Below are 13,918 nucleotides of genomic sequence, written 5' to 3' on the forward strand. Positions count from 1 at the left end.
TGCAGGTGTGTGAAATGAGCACCTGACACCACCCTCCAGGCAATGTGGCCGCCTGTCTCCATCTGGTGGATGTCTACAGGAAATGGAAGAAAAATCACAAAGAAACCAAAACCCCAGCTTCCCAACATTCATATATTCAACTATTTTATATAAACTGTAACACATATCCTATACATTTCGGGTGAAAAACAAATATAAGAAAAAAAAATGTACAAAACATTACGCCAATGTTCACAACTTAAAACGTGTACATTTACTGAAGAATTATGAATCTGATTCTGTGATGTTTTGGTGTTGATTTGTGCTTTGATATCACTTCTGAGTTCTTTATTATTGTTTGAAATGTCTTACTGAATTAATTTCATTGCTTTGTGTTCATTATTTATTATAGAGTAAATAATGAACATCATAAATAATGAAATAATGACTATAAGGTCTTACCCTACAGTCCATTCCTTTGTGTTTAGGTTTATTGTGTTCTGTCTTTGAACATTTTGTTTCTGTTCCGCTTGTATGATTCAAGATCAAGCTATGTGCTTAAATAGTAATTCATCACATCAGTTTTTATTTGTGTACTGTCAAATTGTACAAAGGTAAAAAAAGTCAATATTATTTAACTTTAAATCATCCCTTTAACTCGTCTTTGTAGCCTCTGTGTCAACGTCAATTTATTTATATGTTGTTCATATTTATATTTATATTTATATGATGTTGATCAAAGTATTGTGCAATGAGATGAAATGAAGCAAAATGGAAAACAATAAGAACAAGAGAAATATATTTAAAAATAAAGTTCAATCGAAGTACAAAAATATACAACAAACTATCACACAAGGCCCTCAGTCTCTGTGTAAATGCCAAATGCCAAAAGATCAAAATTGGACTTCAGGTAAGAATTATAAGTCATGAAAAGGTTAATTGTTCTAAAGATTCGGTGACCAAATAGGAAAAGCCAAATAAACCTCTGAATTTTAGTTTGGACCAATAGGAGTATCTAACAGAAATTGGTTGACCAAAGTGCTCTTACTGGAGTGTGAATGTTAAGAAGATCACAGAGATATCATGGGGCTGAGCCTTTTAAAATATTAAAAGTAAGAGATAAAATTCTGAAATCAATCCTAAAACAAACACAATCCCAATCACGAGAAGCCAGAACTGGGGAGATGTGTTCACATTTTTAGTACCCGTTAAAAGACGAGCTGCTGCATTTTTGGTGGTTTTCAGGCAATGTAGATATGATTTACCTCACCCAATGCGCAAGGCGTTGCCATAATCTATCAAGGTGATAATGTGAATCGATCTTTCAGAGGAGATATGACTTCATAATAGCAATTTGTCTTGGAAGGAGAAAACTTGATTTCACAATAGCATTTATCTTTTAACATAGTTTAAAACCTTATCAAACTCCAAATTACTGGCAGCAAAATGAATAATATTATATATATATATATATTTTAGAAATAAGCCAAAGTTAATATGTTATTTTAAAAAAAAAAATCTTTATTTTTGTATTGGGGCAGGTGCTATCTTAGAAACTACACTTTTCATTGAAATACATAACAGAATTATCAACACTGTTCAATACTGGAAAAAAAATGCTGTGATAGTTATAGTTTTAATACCTCCCACCTCTAGTAAAATCTCATAAACCCTTGTGGGACTTTGGTGATTCTATGCCTTAAATAGGGGCTCAAACATCTTGATGACAGGATGGAGCAGGAGATGGATGGACTAACTGAGGTGGGAGTTACTTTGGTCAGTCATCTTGAGTTGACAGGTGAAGTTCTTGATTTATTAATCTGTCTGTCCTAACCCCCCGTAGTTATGAGATCATGACCAAAAGAAGTAGTTCCTAGTGGTTGAAATATAATTCTTTTGTAGCAGCTCCTTATCTTAACAGATAAAAAGAAAAGCCCTGTCATCTGAGCCAACACTATTCGCCATCAAAGCTAAGGTGACTCAGGTGTCTTCTACAGGTTTTTCAACTTTGAAGGGAGGAGGAGTCAAGCACAAGCCACAAAGAGGAGACCCTGGGTAGCACCCAGACATTATAGTCAAATAAAGTTTAAAAAATCCGTCTCCTGAGTGTCCTGCATGTGAATCAAGTGATTTGTAACAAACATGACAATGAATCAAAGTATTTTTTTACATCATGAAAACTTTTTGTGATAGGCAGTGACTATAACATGGTGAGATTAACCTCTGACTTGGTAAATTAGATAACAGGTGCTAATTAATGACTAGACAAAATGTTCTGAGGAGAAAGTTTGGGAAATGTGAATTGATCTGTCCTGTTTCTTGTGGTGAAAATATCAGCGATAAGCATTGCTCTGGGTGCAATAATATTAATCAGTCTGAAGACAAAAAATGAAAACAAAACAATTCTTTTCAATTTTATTTTACAATAATAAGTCTTTTCCTATGAGCTTTCAAAGTGACAGGCTTGCATCTCTTATTTTCTCTAATCAGCTGGTTCTATCCCTCGAGCATTTCATCTAAAATCCCTCCCAAATTGAAATACGAAGGCCTCCAAAAATGATTTCTTCCTTTTAAACTATTAAAATTTTCAGAACATTTGTCCCTTTTGGGGCATGTTTTTGAAAATTCCAATAAGTATTATTCCTCTACTGGCTTATTTATTACTGAGACAGCTCCCTATAGGGTTAGGCTTTGGCTCATCTCTGCTGTTTTATCTGTAAATGTCCTTAATTGAGCAAAACAAAATTGGAGCATAAAAGCAAGAAACTCGCTGCCTGAAGCCTCAATCAGATTTAGCATGCAATGATGGCCATTGTCCTTGTCTCCAGGCAATGACACAGGACCAACAGAAAGCTACAACACGAACTGGCAAGGTCAGTGAGCGCCGACATAGACACACTAAAATACACACTTCACATTGACATCCACTTCTAAAGGAGTGACATATTGTTGGCGCTGTTCTCAGAAAACTCAAGGAGAAGATCTTTTCATTCTGGTCACTCAGTAACTTGACCTTCTCTGATGTGGCAGCTGGTCCTATTTGGAGAAAACAGCTCTGGGTATTGTGGTGTGCCTGTAACATAATGGGACCTGCAGATTAATTTAAACTATGGAAAGTGTCTGACAGTAAATTTTGCACAATGAAAGCCTGAACAACATTGACATCTAGTGGTTTAAATTTAGCTAATTTGCTTGATTCATGCAATTTAAGAACACAATAGCTCTTTTCTGCAGCATATTAAAAATGTATCTCTGTGAAGAGATACAACACTTTTGTAGGAAGCACAGCTGCTCTGAGCTCAAAAATCACAGAAATCACACCTACATAAAGAATGTCAAGAGCAAGAGAGTCACGATGCATTTCACCCTGAAAATGTCTATTTATTAAATTATATAGCAGAAACAGCATCTTACAGGAAATTATTTTAACTGTTATAGTTGCTGTAATGTATATTCTTGTGAGGGAGACCCTAACAGAAGCTCAGAAAAATATGAGTGGGTGTTGGTGTTGAAAGAAACATGAGGCACTAAGTACATATCTATAATGCCTGTTCATAATACATCAGAAAAGTTGGAGTCGTTGTTCGACAAGCTCTAAGACAAAGTTAGAAAAGTTGTGATCCACTACAATAAAACTAAGAAATCAAAATTCACATCATCCAAAGTCAGATTCTTGACAGTGAAAATTCTCAAAACTCAAAATACCTTAAAAACATTACTTTATTGGCTGAATGTAGCGACAGGGAACCAGAACAGAAGGAGGGAGGCAGGGAACCAATAATTGATGAATGAACGGAATCGGTTTGGATGGATGGATGGATGGATGGATGGATGGATGGATGGATGGATGGATGGATGGATGGATGGATGGATGGATGGATGGATGGATGGATGGATGGATGGATGGATGGATGGATGGATGGATGGATGGATGGATGGATGGATGGATGGATGGATGGATGGATGGATGGATGGAGAGGAAACAATTTTCCTCCACTTTTCAATTTTCTTTAATGTGTTTAAAAAAAATCCATTTAAAATAGCAGTAAAGCTGAACTGATAATATGCGGTAGTTGCATAAAACAACTTAGACAAAAGCTCAGTGTGGCTACAACCCTTAAGAACTTTCTGTCAGTTGTCTGCTATTGTCTTGAATTGAAACATTTAGTTTTCATTCAAATTTGGACACAGCAAATAAACCCACTCTAACCCCCCACATGATCTTCAAATATTGGCAATGACTGGATATTTTTGCTAAATAACGCTAATTTCAAATGGTCTCTAACGCGCTGTCGTGCTGTACATTGTCCTGAAAAGTGCTGATTGACATAAGACCTGATTATTTTGTTTTATAAAAGTATCGTTGCTATTCAGTTGCAGATTATAGATAATAACGTTGCTAAGTAACCATTGTTTAAACAACCAGCTAACTGTTCTCATAGTAAATCTTTCTGTTGAGATTTAATTTATGTATTTTTAAAAGGCAAAATGTGCATTCGTTTGAATGTCAACACTAAACAGTTCTCCCTCAAGTTTGCTTCAGTACCTTTATTTGAATCTTGAAATTTGATAAGGTTCCTTTTTCTTGTTTCTGATAAGGTAAGACCATGGGAGAGCAACCCTCAGCGAAATCCTACGGGGTATCGAATGGAATTGCGAACTACATGTCCAGTAACATGTTGGTGTTCACCTGTTTGGGGTCTGTGGCACTGGGTAAGTTTGTTTTACGAACAGCTTCAGAATCATCAGAAAAAGAAGGTTATTATTGACTAGCCACCTTCACGTTTACGTGTTGCTTGTTTCAAGGGGTATTCATTGGTGCAGTCGTGAAGTCCCTTGATACACTCCAGCAGGTGGAAGAGCTGTACTTGATGTTTCCAATAGATATACTGTCTCACATGATCAAGGCGGTGACCATCCCCCTAATTGCAAGCAGTGTGGTGCTGGGTGAGCGAGACTCTTTATGTTAAGTGTTGCAACATGTCCCTTTAAATACAGAAAAACTTTTGTCATTTTAATTGTGCCTCTTCTTGTTAATTACCTTCTACCAATCTAATCGTTTTCTTCTTCTATAAAGATCGAAATGAATACGAAGTACTTTCCTTAATATGAAAAAGAACTAATTAATAGATCATTGGATACCTATGTGAAAAAGTACAGGCAGACAGATTGTTACAAATAATCTTGTATATTCCACTTCTTTCAGCGAGGACATGATTTTCTTTCCACAAACTGTCTTGTTTTGTAACTAAGCTAAAAAAATATGATTTGTTTTACAATTTTAATGTGAGACACGGGGTTAATGAATAAATGAACCAATAGTTCCCATATGAATCAAATAAACAACTACGGTGTACAACTGTGATTGGCCTCAACTTCATTACCAACTGTAATTTATAGTTAAATGTTTTTGTTGTTGTCGCTGTTTTTTCTTTTCAGAACGTAAGTCAAGCATGTTGTCATATGTACCAGCAAGAATATAACTAGGAAATTCTCATACTATGGCCTTTGTGAAAACTATTTTAAATAAGACCAAAAAAAAGTTTTGCAAAAATGGGTAACATGAAGAAGAATGCAAATCTAAATGTTAACAGTAAAGTAACAACTATGTTTATCCCAAATTTATTCATGCCCTTGGCAAATTTAGATTTAGATCCACTTTTATTCAATTACAGGTTGGTGTCTGGATGATGCAGGGATCTACCAACAGATTATAAAACTATGTAAAAGGAGTATCAAGGAAAAAAAAACAAAAATGAAAAAAAAAGATAGGGCTAAGGATGACAATTGTTCTGCATGAAACATAGCAGCTCTACTGTCAACTTGATGAAACAGATATATATTTTCAAGTTAATGTTTACTTTAAATAGATCTGGAGCAACTGAGCAACGATCTTCAGCTCTGTTTGTTTCTTACAGGAATTCGCACTTTCAAGACCGCACCCTCCAAGACAATTGCCATGTACACAGGAATTTATTTCTTCTCAACAACTATAATTGCTGTGATCATCGGTGAGAGAAATTTTCTTTAAAAAAAAACAAGTGCAAAAACAGAATTATTTACCACTATTGGAATCTATGGGGCACTGCAGGAATCAAGCTCATTTGAGGTTTATTTGTTTTTTTTTAAATTCCGATTAAATTTTTGATTCTGTAGCCTTGACGGAGAAATCACACCTCTTGCAGCTTTTCGCTTTGTCATTTTGTTTTGATCGACTTAATGTAAAACAAATCTCTAAATAAGTGTGGCTTGAATTCATATTCAGAGTATTTTCTCTGATACCTCCAAATAAATTCAGGTCAGACAGTTAGATCACTAACCAGACGTGGCTAAGAGGCTCCTGGTAGTTACACATCTCCATCATAAGAAAAATATAATAATTCGTACACTCTGTCTTAATAACAGTGCGTAATAATATATTCCATTTTAATAAAACACATGCTTGTAATGTGACAAATTATGAAAATGTTCAGCATGTATGAAGACTTTTGCAAGGCAGTGTGCTTATTCAACAAAGAAACTGTTTTAAATGAAGACCCAAGTGGTGGCAGCATCTCATCTAAAACTGTTTGCACTTCATTATTATTTCTTTTCAAATTGATAAACAATCCAAACAATAATAGTCTCTTTTTAGTGCGACAATTCAATAGCTCTGGTTAGAAAATGATTATACTGCTTACACCATTATGCGTTATCATGCATGTGTGTGTTACAGGACTGACTCTGATATGGGCACTGCAGTCAGGATTCAAAAACCCCAATCCGGACGATCAGAACTTCTTCTCAATTGATACTTTCCTGGTTTTGTACAGGTGGGAGGACATTTGCAGACTGTTTTTTTCTGTAGGTTCCTGCAAGCCTCTATTTCTCCTCAGTTAAATTTTTTGTCTGTCTCTACAGGAACATCTTTCCAGACAGTATGATGCGGTCCTTTGTCAAACACGTATGGCTTGTTTCAGACTTAGTTTCGTAGTTTTGATTCAATGTCGTGTTTTACGTAACTTTTTCCCTTCTTTTTAGTACCGTCTGAACAAGAAGAAAACTGACAATTCTGATATCACCGCAAACGCTACCGCTATCGAGGTAACCACTCTCCTCTAGAATGATTTCACCAGATATCAGCTGTGACAACCGACGAAGGTCAACCTCAGCTTTGACATGGCTCTTCCAAATCTTCAGAACACCACTGACGGCCAGCCAGACACTCCAGGTGACTACCACTACGGAGTGGACATTCTTGGCCTCTTGTTCATTTCTTTCATGTCTGGACTGGCGTTCAACGAAATGGAAGAGTCGCGGGTCATCGTGCGACTGATTTGCACCATCAGTCAGATAACTGACGATTTCTTCCAATTGATTCGCAAGTAAGAATGAACTCTTTTACCAGCAAGTGCTTAAAATTGTTCAACATCCGCCATTTGTTTTCTCACATTTGAATTGTAATTTTTTCTGTTACAGTTACCTGCCTGTGGGAATCCTGTTCATGGCAATATATCAGGTTATCCAAACTAGTGACTGGGAAATAGCCCTTCATCTTATGAAATTCATTGGCATGGTTCTTATTGGGTAAGTTGCTTATTAGTTTTTCAGTTACATTTTTATCCACCTGGCAAAGAGGTTTCTTATTCATAAACAGTTTGAGTGTGGGAAGTTGCTTGTTCAGAACTATAAACAGAGATGTAGCTGGCAGAGTTCTTTAAAGACCAAAGCATTGTCACATAAACTTGATCACTAAGACGTTGTCTCTCTATACACTGATGAGAGACTGGAAATACTTTTATCAAGAACTAACAGCTGAAGAGCAGCGGGATTTCTCACTTCCTTTTTAGACACTTTCGGTTCTGTCGTTTGCCATTTCCATTCATGTTCATATATCAGTCGTGTAAAATCCTGATCGAATGTGAAGTTTGTGGTTGTGCTGGTAAAAAATGTGGATATGTTGCAATACGTTGCATTTTATGTACCACATATTGTTTAGCTGACTTCTTTTTCCACTGGTTTCAGGCTCTTTTTGCATGGAGCCATTGTCCTGCCTCTGATCTATTTTGTGCTTACACAAAGTAATCCCTTCACTGTCATCTATGGGGTCTTACCTGCGCTGCGGACTGCTTTTCTCCTCTCCTCCAGGTGACCCTCGTCCACTGCTTTCTTTGGCCTATTTATTGCGGCCATTTGCTTTTATAATCTTTGTCAAGCTAAACGCAGTCACATTCGAAAACTTTTGTTCTTATTTTCATTATGTGCGGATAAGTGCTGCTACAATGCCAGTCACTTTACACTGCTGCAAGAACAACAACATTCACAACAAAGTCACCCGTTTTATGCTGCCCATCGGGACCAATATCAACATGAACGGGACAGCTCTGTATCAGGCTGCAGCTGCAGTCTTCATCGCCCTATTGCACAACATCTATCTGGACTTCAACCTATTGTTCAGTATCGGGTCAGTTGCCGTCTTGATTTACTCATCCATTACATTTTTTTTGAAACAGCATTTAAGTGGTTGGAGATTGAATAAATGATGTAAGAATCTGTTACCCTGTGCAGGGTCGCGGCAGCAGCATTCAGCTTCATAAGCAAAGGGGTCCCAGCGAGCGGAGCCTTAACGTCACTCTTCATCCTGAACGCTACAGCGCTGCCTCTGAGTAGCGCCTGGATCCTGGTGATAGTAGAGTGGATTCTGTAAGCTTCGGCACAACTTTAAGACAGACACAAGGTTTACGGGGAAGAGTAAAAGGTTTACAGGGAGGAATGAAATATTAGCTTTGAATTTATATCTTTTCCCTCCTCAAAAAATAAAAAATAAATTAAAATTTAAATAAAATAAAAATCTTATTATTGACAAAGACCACCTTCAAAGAACAAAGCTCAGCCGTTGTGGAAGTTAACTAATTTAAAGTTTACTGGTGGATTACAACTTTTAACACAGTGTAACAAATCACAACAAGTTAATGTAAAAGTACTCAAGTGTCGCACCTTGATTCTGGCTCTCCCGTTTGACTGTCATTCTTCAGAGATCACCCCGCCACTCTTGTTAACGTCTTGGGAGACTGCATCGGCATTGCTCTTGTCCAAGAACTGTCCACAGACGAACTGATAGCTGCGAGCCTTCACCAGAGAAGAGCAAAGTAATTTTTCTCACACACAGTGCAGTGGAGAAGTATTTGCTCCTTGAGGTTTTTGCTTTTAAGCCACATTTTCTTCAGATTACCATCAGATGAAGATAACCTGAGTTAGATCTTTAATTAAACCTGATCAACCAGATTTTATTTGAGAAGAGAGTTCTATTTCACTTCTCACACCCAGAGGGCTTGCTACCACCAGACTGAGAAACCACTTACATTCGGCTTGTCAGAAAACATGTAGCAGGCTCAAATATCATGCAGGGCTGCTTTGTTATCTGAGGATCTGGATGAATTACCATGAACACTGTCTCATGGATAAAAATCCTGATGAAGAACATCCAGTCAGCAATTCATGACATTAGGCTGAACTGTAAATGCATCAGGGCAATAAATCAAGGCACACCAGCAATTCCACTAAATAGCTCATGTGGCGTGACCAGATCAAATTCCTATTGAAATGTCCTGGAATGACCTGAAAAGGACAGGATACGCTCGAAAACCTTTTTACATGGCTGGATTTTTAAAATTCTGTTTTTTTCCCCCATAGCAAAATAAAATACTCAGCCTTAGTAATGTGTGGCAAAAAAGCAAAACACGATAATTTTTAGGAAAGAAATTCTCCAATTCTTGACTCACACCACCATGAACATACACACTGTACTCTCCAGACTCATGAAGTTCATCAATGATTTGGTTTTAATACAGACCATGTTTGGAGTTACAAAGTGTTTTCTTCTTCCTCGTGCTTTGTGTTTGTTTAGGGCTCAAGACTGGCAAGCTGCTGTGGAAGAGTATGAAGAAGTGCAAACTCACTGGAACGCCTACACATCTGCCTCGTAAACTCCAATCAGTTGAACTGAATTTTTGAGCTTGTTTTAATTACTTGGTTCTCTTTTCTTTAGATTTTCATTTATTCCATTCACCATTAAACACTGCAACCGTTTTTATCTCTCTGCGAAGCAATTTATTCATAAACACATAGACAATCAGATTGTTATCATTTAAGATTGTTGCAGATGTTGCATGATGGGTATGTTTCTGGTGAGTAGTAGCCAGAAACTCGTCTCACGTCTTTAAATGGTTCATTCATTTGTTTAATCCGTGAGTGCCCACTCACCAAAGGGCAAGAATTGTCACATGTTTTTTACTTTTAAAAAAAAGTCAGTTATTTGTGAATACATTAAGCACACAATGTTTTAAGATGAATTTTGTAGAAAAAGAGTCTGTAAATCATTGTACAACTGAAATATTTGCTTTAAAAAATGGCCTTGTATATTTGCCTTATCAAAAGAAACAAACAAACACAAAAACATTTAGATAAATTCTTTACTCTTTTTCTCGCCCAGTAAAGTTTTTGAACAGGTTATGGGAGACTGCTTTAAAAATGCTTGTTGTGTTGTTTGCACCAAAGTCCCTTTTGATGAAAAGTCACTGGTTGTTTGTGGCCAAATCTTCTATGAAATAAAATGAATACCAGCTCCTTTTATTAATTAAACAACAAATGCATTGTGCTTTGGCTAAAATTTTCTATTTTAATAAGATTTCAATTATTCTGCACTTCTTTTTTTATGTCAATCTGTGTCAACCATCTGAGCTGTTGGGCCTAATTTGTGAGTGTCTTAAACTCTAGTTTGGGGACAAGAAATAAAAATAAATAAAAATTCCCAGAGCTGAAAATGGCCCCAGGTTGCAATTTGAACCTCCCTGGTTTAAACTCATCTGTTGCAGGCAAACAGCTCCACCTACAGGATCAGAAGTAGCATAACAATCCATCAAATGACTGACATTGCAGAATTTGGGGGAGAACTCTCAGACCTCCATGCCTTCATAGATCAGATTAGGGCTGGAAAAAAATCTGCCACAGCTAAATCCTATTAGTTTGGCCTGAAGATTACAGTTTTATGTCACTGAAGATAAAAAGTATCATGTCAAATAAACACAAACACTAGATGTTGCATTTATGAATGCTTCAGTTGATGGCTGAAGTGGGAAAAAAATGATTGAAAAGACATCTGCAGTTCATAAAATTATAGGAGTAAAACTGTTTAAGACATCAAAATGTACAACTTTCAGTGACTGTCATTTGCTTCCAAAGAGAAAGTCACCATCTTCTTTTAGGTATAATCTGTATGAAGCTATGGAAACTGAATTGAAGCTTTTTCCAAGCTATTTGAAATGATCAATGGCCCGAATTGGAAGCCGTGTGCTGCTGCCTTCCATTTTGCCTCAAAAAGGCTCTTTGATCTGATGCACTCTGATGTCAAACTGAGAGACAAAGTGGTCAACAAAATAACAGTGGGACAGATTCAGGAACATCCTTCAAAAAAGCAACCAGGACCTGCCTCTTTTTATTTTTTTCTTTTTTACACCCCAATGATTCACAGGTCAGAGTGAATCAAAACAAATAAAGAAAACAAACTCTAGGAAGGGGCCACTAAAATGTGTAAAAGCAGCCATAGTCCAAATCAAAAGCATCAGCAAGCCTGAAAACCATAAAATCCAGTGAATGCCACTTCTAGACCTGTTATGTTGAAATCTGATAACATTTCTGTAAATGACAGTTTGAACAAGAGCGTAGTGGCAGCTGGCGAAGGAGTGTCATTTCTGCACCCTCGAGATGTTGCAGGTTGAAACGAACATTTTGAGACTGAAAGCAAAACACAAATAACGTCAAACCATTAAAAATAGCAAAAAGATAAATAAATAAATAAAAATAGTAACATTGAGTAAAAGATTGTATCCCCTCTCTGCCTGTGGTGTAAACAACAAGGTGTCCACATGTCAGACAGAAAGTAAACACTGTCAACCTTTCTGTATAGAACTCCAGAATTTGGCTCTGACTGGTCAGACTTGTAATGAAATATGTAAGACGCTCCTGTCAAAATGCCCTCAAGCGTTAGATGAGAAACCTTTCTCAGGTGGATGGCTCTTTCTCACATAATTCTCTGTGGGCATGAGGAATGACACGAGTTGGCTTCATCCACTTGTCAGTGCTCTCAAGAGGGTGTTTATTATTCCTGGACCGATGTTCTCCTATTAGCTTGCTCCCACTGTCTCCTGTGGCCTGCTCCGTTGAAACAGGACGTGGCTCCGAAGGGCTTATGGAAATTCACTGGGGGCCTACAAAGACAACTTCTAGGGTGTGTCCTATAGAGGTGTTGTGGGATTTCAGCAACGCAACGCAAGAGTATCTCTAACATCTACAATTTGTCAATTATAAACACTGGAGGTGAAGATCGTCTGATTTTTGGGGGGGATTTTAGAGTAAACATTCAACAGGATGTCCTGTTGCATTATCTTTATCCTCTAAATCTTTGTGTTACTCAATTTGAAATGTCAGCAGACATGACATGGTTGTCCATCAAAATCAACTCTGGAAGTGAATGGAAATGAATTGAAGGCATTTTCAAACCACACAGTGGCATTTTCTCTAGAGGAAGCTCTGCACATGAGAACCTGGCCTGAAACTTTCTGTCTTAAAGACCCATGTCTCATTTAATAAAGAGAGATTGATAGGATCTACTTATGCTTTAATTATGCAGCAGTGATATTAAGAACCTCATTAATTCATGCACTCATTTTGCTTTCATTTCCTTCTTGAAATGGCTGCTTCCTCTGAAATGTTTATATTAGCTCAGTGTTATAGCTAACACTGAGCTTACACTGATGCTATCCATCATTTTCAAAGAGAAAAAAAAATCTACATTCAAGCTTGTTTACATGCAGTTTCCCATTGAAAATGACAATTTTATATATATATCTATCTATATATATAGATAGATATATATATAGATAGACTCACATGTCCAGAGCTGGTTTATTACAACAACTTGCTATTCATCATTATGGTACAGCTGGATGCTTTCTCCCTCACCTCAACATTTAAAAAGTCTTCCCAGTGTCTCCGTCAGGATGTTTGTTTCTGCACCTTCCTGCAGCCTGAACCACTGGAACAATGTGCCTCAAAGTGTTTCTGCACTATTAAAAAGTTTGAACCAATGTAGCTTGTGAATTATGCATCCCATTCATTTTTAAAGCACACCCATAAATGCATTATTCAGTGTTGCAGAGAGCCGAGTGTTCATTCATACAATTAAAGCTTCAGTGGAACAATGACATTTTAGTCCATGAATGGTTAACCACCAGCACTGGAGGGTCCAACTAGCCAGCCATCACTAATCATTGGGGAAAGGACAGACTGTTTTCTCCTCACTGCCCTCAGCTGAACTCAACTCAAACGCTCCACTAATGAGCCAACGCCTCCTCTCTGGATTCTCCACTCTCTTACGAAGTGGTGTCAATTGCACGGCCAGAAGACAACTCTCTGGGGAGCTTTCATGAAGAGACCGGACGGATTCTGCTTCTCTTAAAGAGACCCTGAGGCCAAAGGACCAAGGAACCGCAGCTACTGGCCTGTGAACGAGACGATAAATTAATCCGGCTGTCGTGTGTGCTGTGGTGAAATGATTGCCCTTGGACAGTCTAAGTGGGGTCAGTGAGGGGTTTGAAGGTGGAGTCTCGCTTTAATGTGCTTGAGCATGTAAATAATGATGAAACGGATAAATAGTCCTACTTAAGCCCAGCCTCTCAAATATGAAAGATGAAAGAAACAACCTTTATATAAACCATAAAATAAAATAAACTTTAATATGGACTATAGAATTGTAGATGAGGAAATGGCAAATATAACTTTGTGAAATGTTTATTTTCTTAATGACATTTTAAAATCTGGACCTTTTTAATTTTTATTGTGTACTCGTTTTAAAACATTAAAATTCTTCTCTGGATTATTTTTAATTGATCTAAAGTTAAAA

General features: G+C 37.2%; 1 protein-coding gene across 1 annotated transcript; it reads left to right on the forward strand.

Moving 5' to 3' along the window:
* The first annotated feature begins 4,465 nt into the window (after positions 1-4,465).
* On the forward strand, positions 4,466-10,047 carry LOC129365374 (excitatory amino acid transporter 3-like). Its single transcript, XM_055038543.1, has 13 exons — positions 4,466-4,692; positions 4,786-4,926; positions 5,898-5,990; positions 6,695-6,791; positions 6,880-6,922; positions 7,000-7,062; positions 7,159-7,343; positions 7,438-7,545; positions 7,984-8,106; positions 8,231-8,422; positions 8,527-8,661; positions 8,994-9,107; positions 9,866-10,047. The coding sequence occupies exons 1-13, from the start codon at positions 4,587-4,589 to the stop codon at positions 9,942-9,944; spliced, it is 1,479 nt and encodes a 492-aa protein (XP_054894518.1). The 5' UTR covers positions 4,466-4,586; the 3' UTR covers positions 9,945-10,047.
* The last annotated feature ends 3,871 nt before the right edge of the window (positions 10,048-13,918 follow it).

The sequence above is a fragment of the Poeciliopsis prolifica genome, unplaced genomic scaffold (assembly GCF_027474105.1).
Source record: "Poeciliopsis prolifica strain line A6 unplaced genomic scaffold, Auburn_PproV2 SCAFFOLD013, whole genome shotgun sequence".
NCBI classification, from domain to species: Eukaryota; Metazoa; Chordata; class Actinopteri; order Cyprinodontiformes; family Poeciliidae; genus Poeciliopsis; species Poeciliopsis prolifica.

Excerpts from the sequence above, each read along its gene's own strand:
- LOC129365374 (XM_055038543.1), top strand. The coding sequence starts at position 4,587 with ATGGGAGAGCAACCCTCAGCGAAATCCTACGGGGTATCGAATGGAATT. Across the intron at positions 5,991-6,694 it reads TATAATTGCTGTGATCATCG|GACTGACTCTGATATGGGCA; the intron begins GTGAGAGAAATT and ends TGTGTGTTACAG. Across the intron at positions 7,063-7,158 it reads CAAACGCTACCGCTATCGAG|AACACCACTGACGGCCAGCC; the intron begins GTAACCACTCTC and ends CCAAATCTTCAG.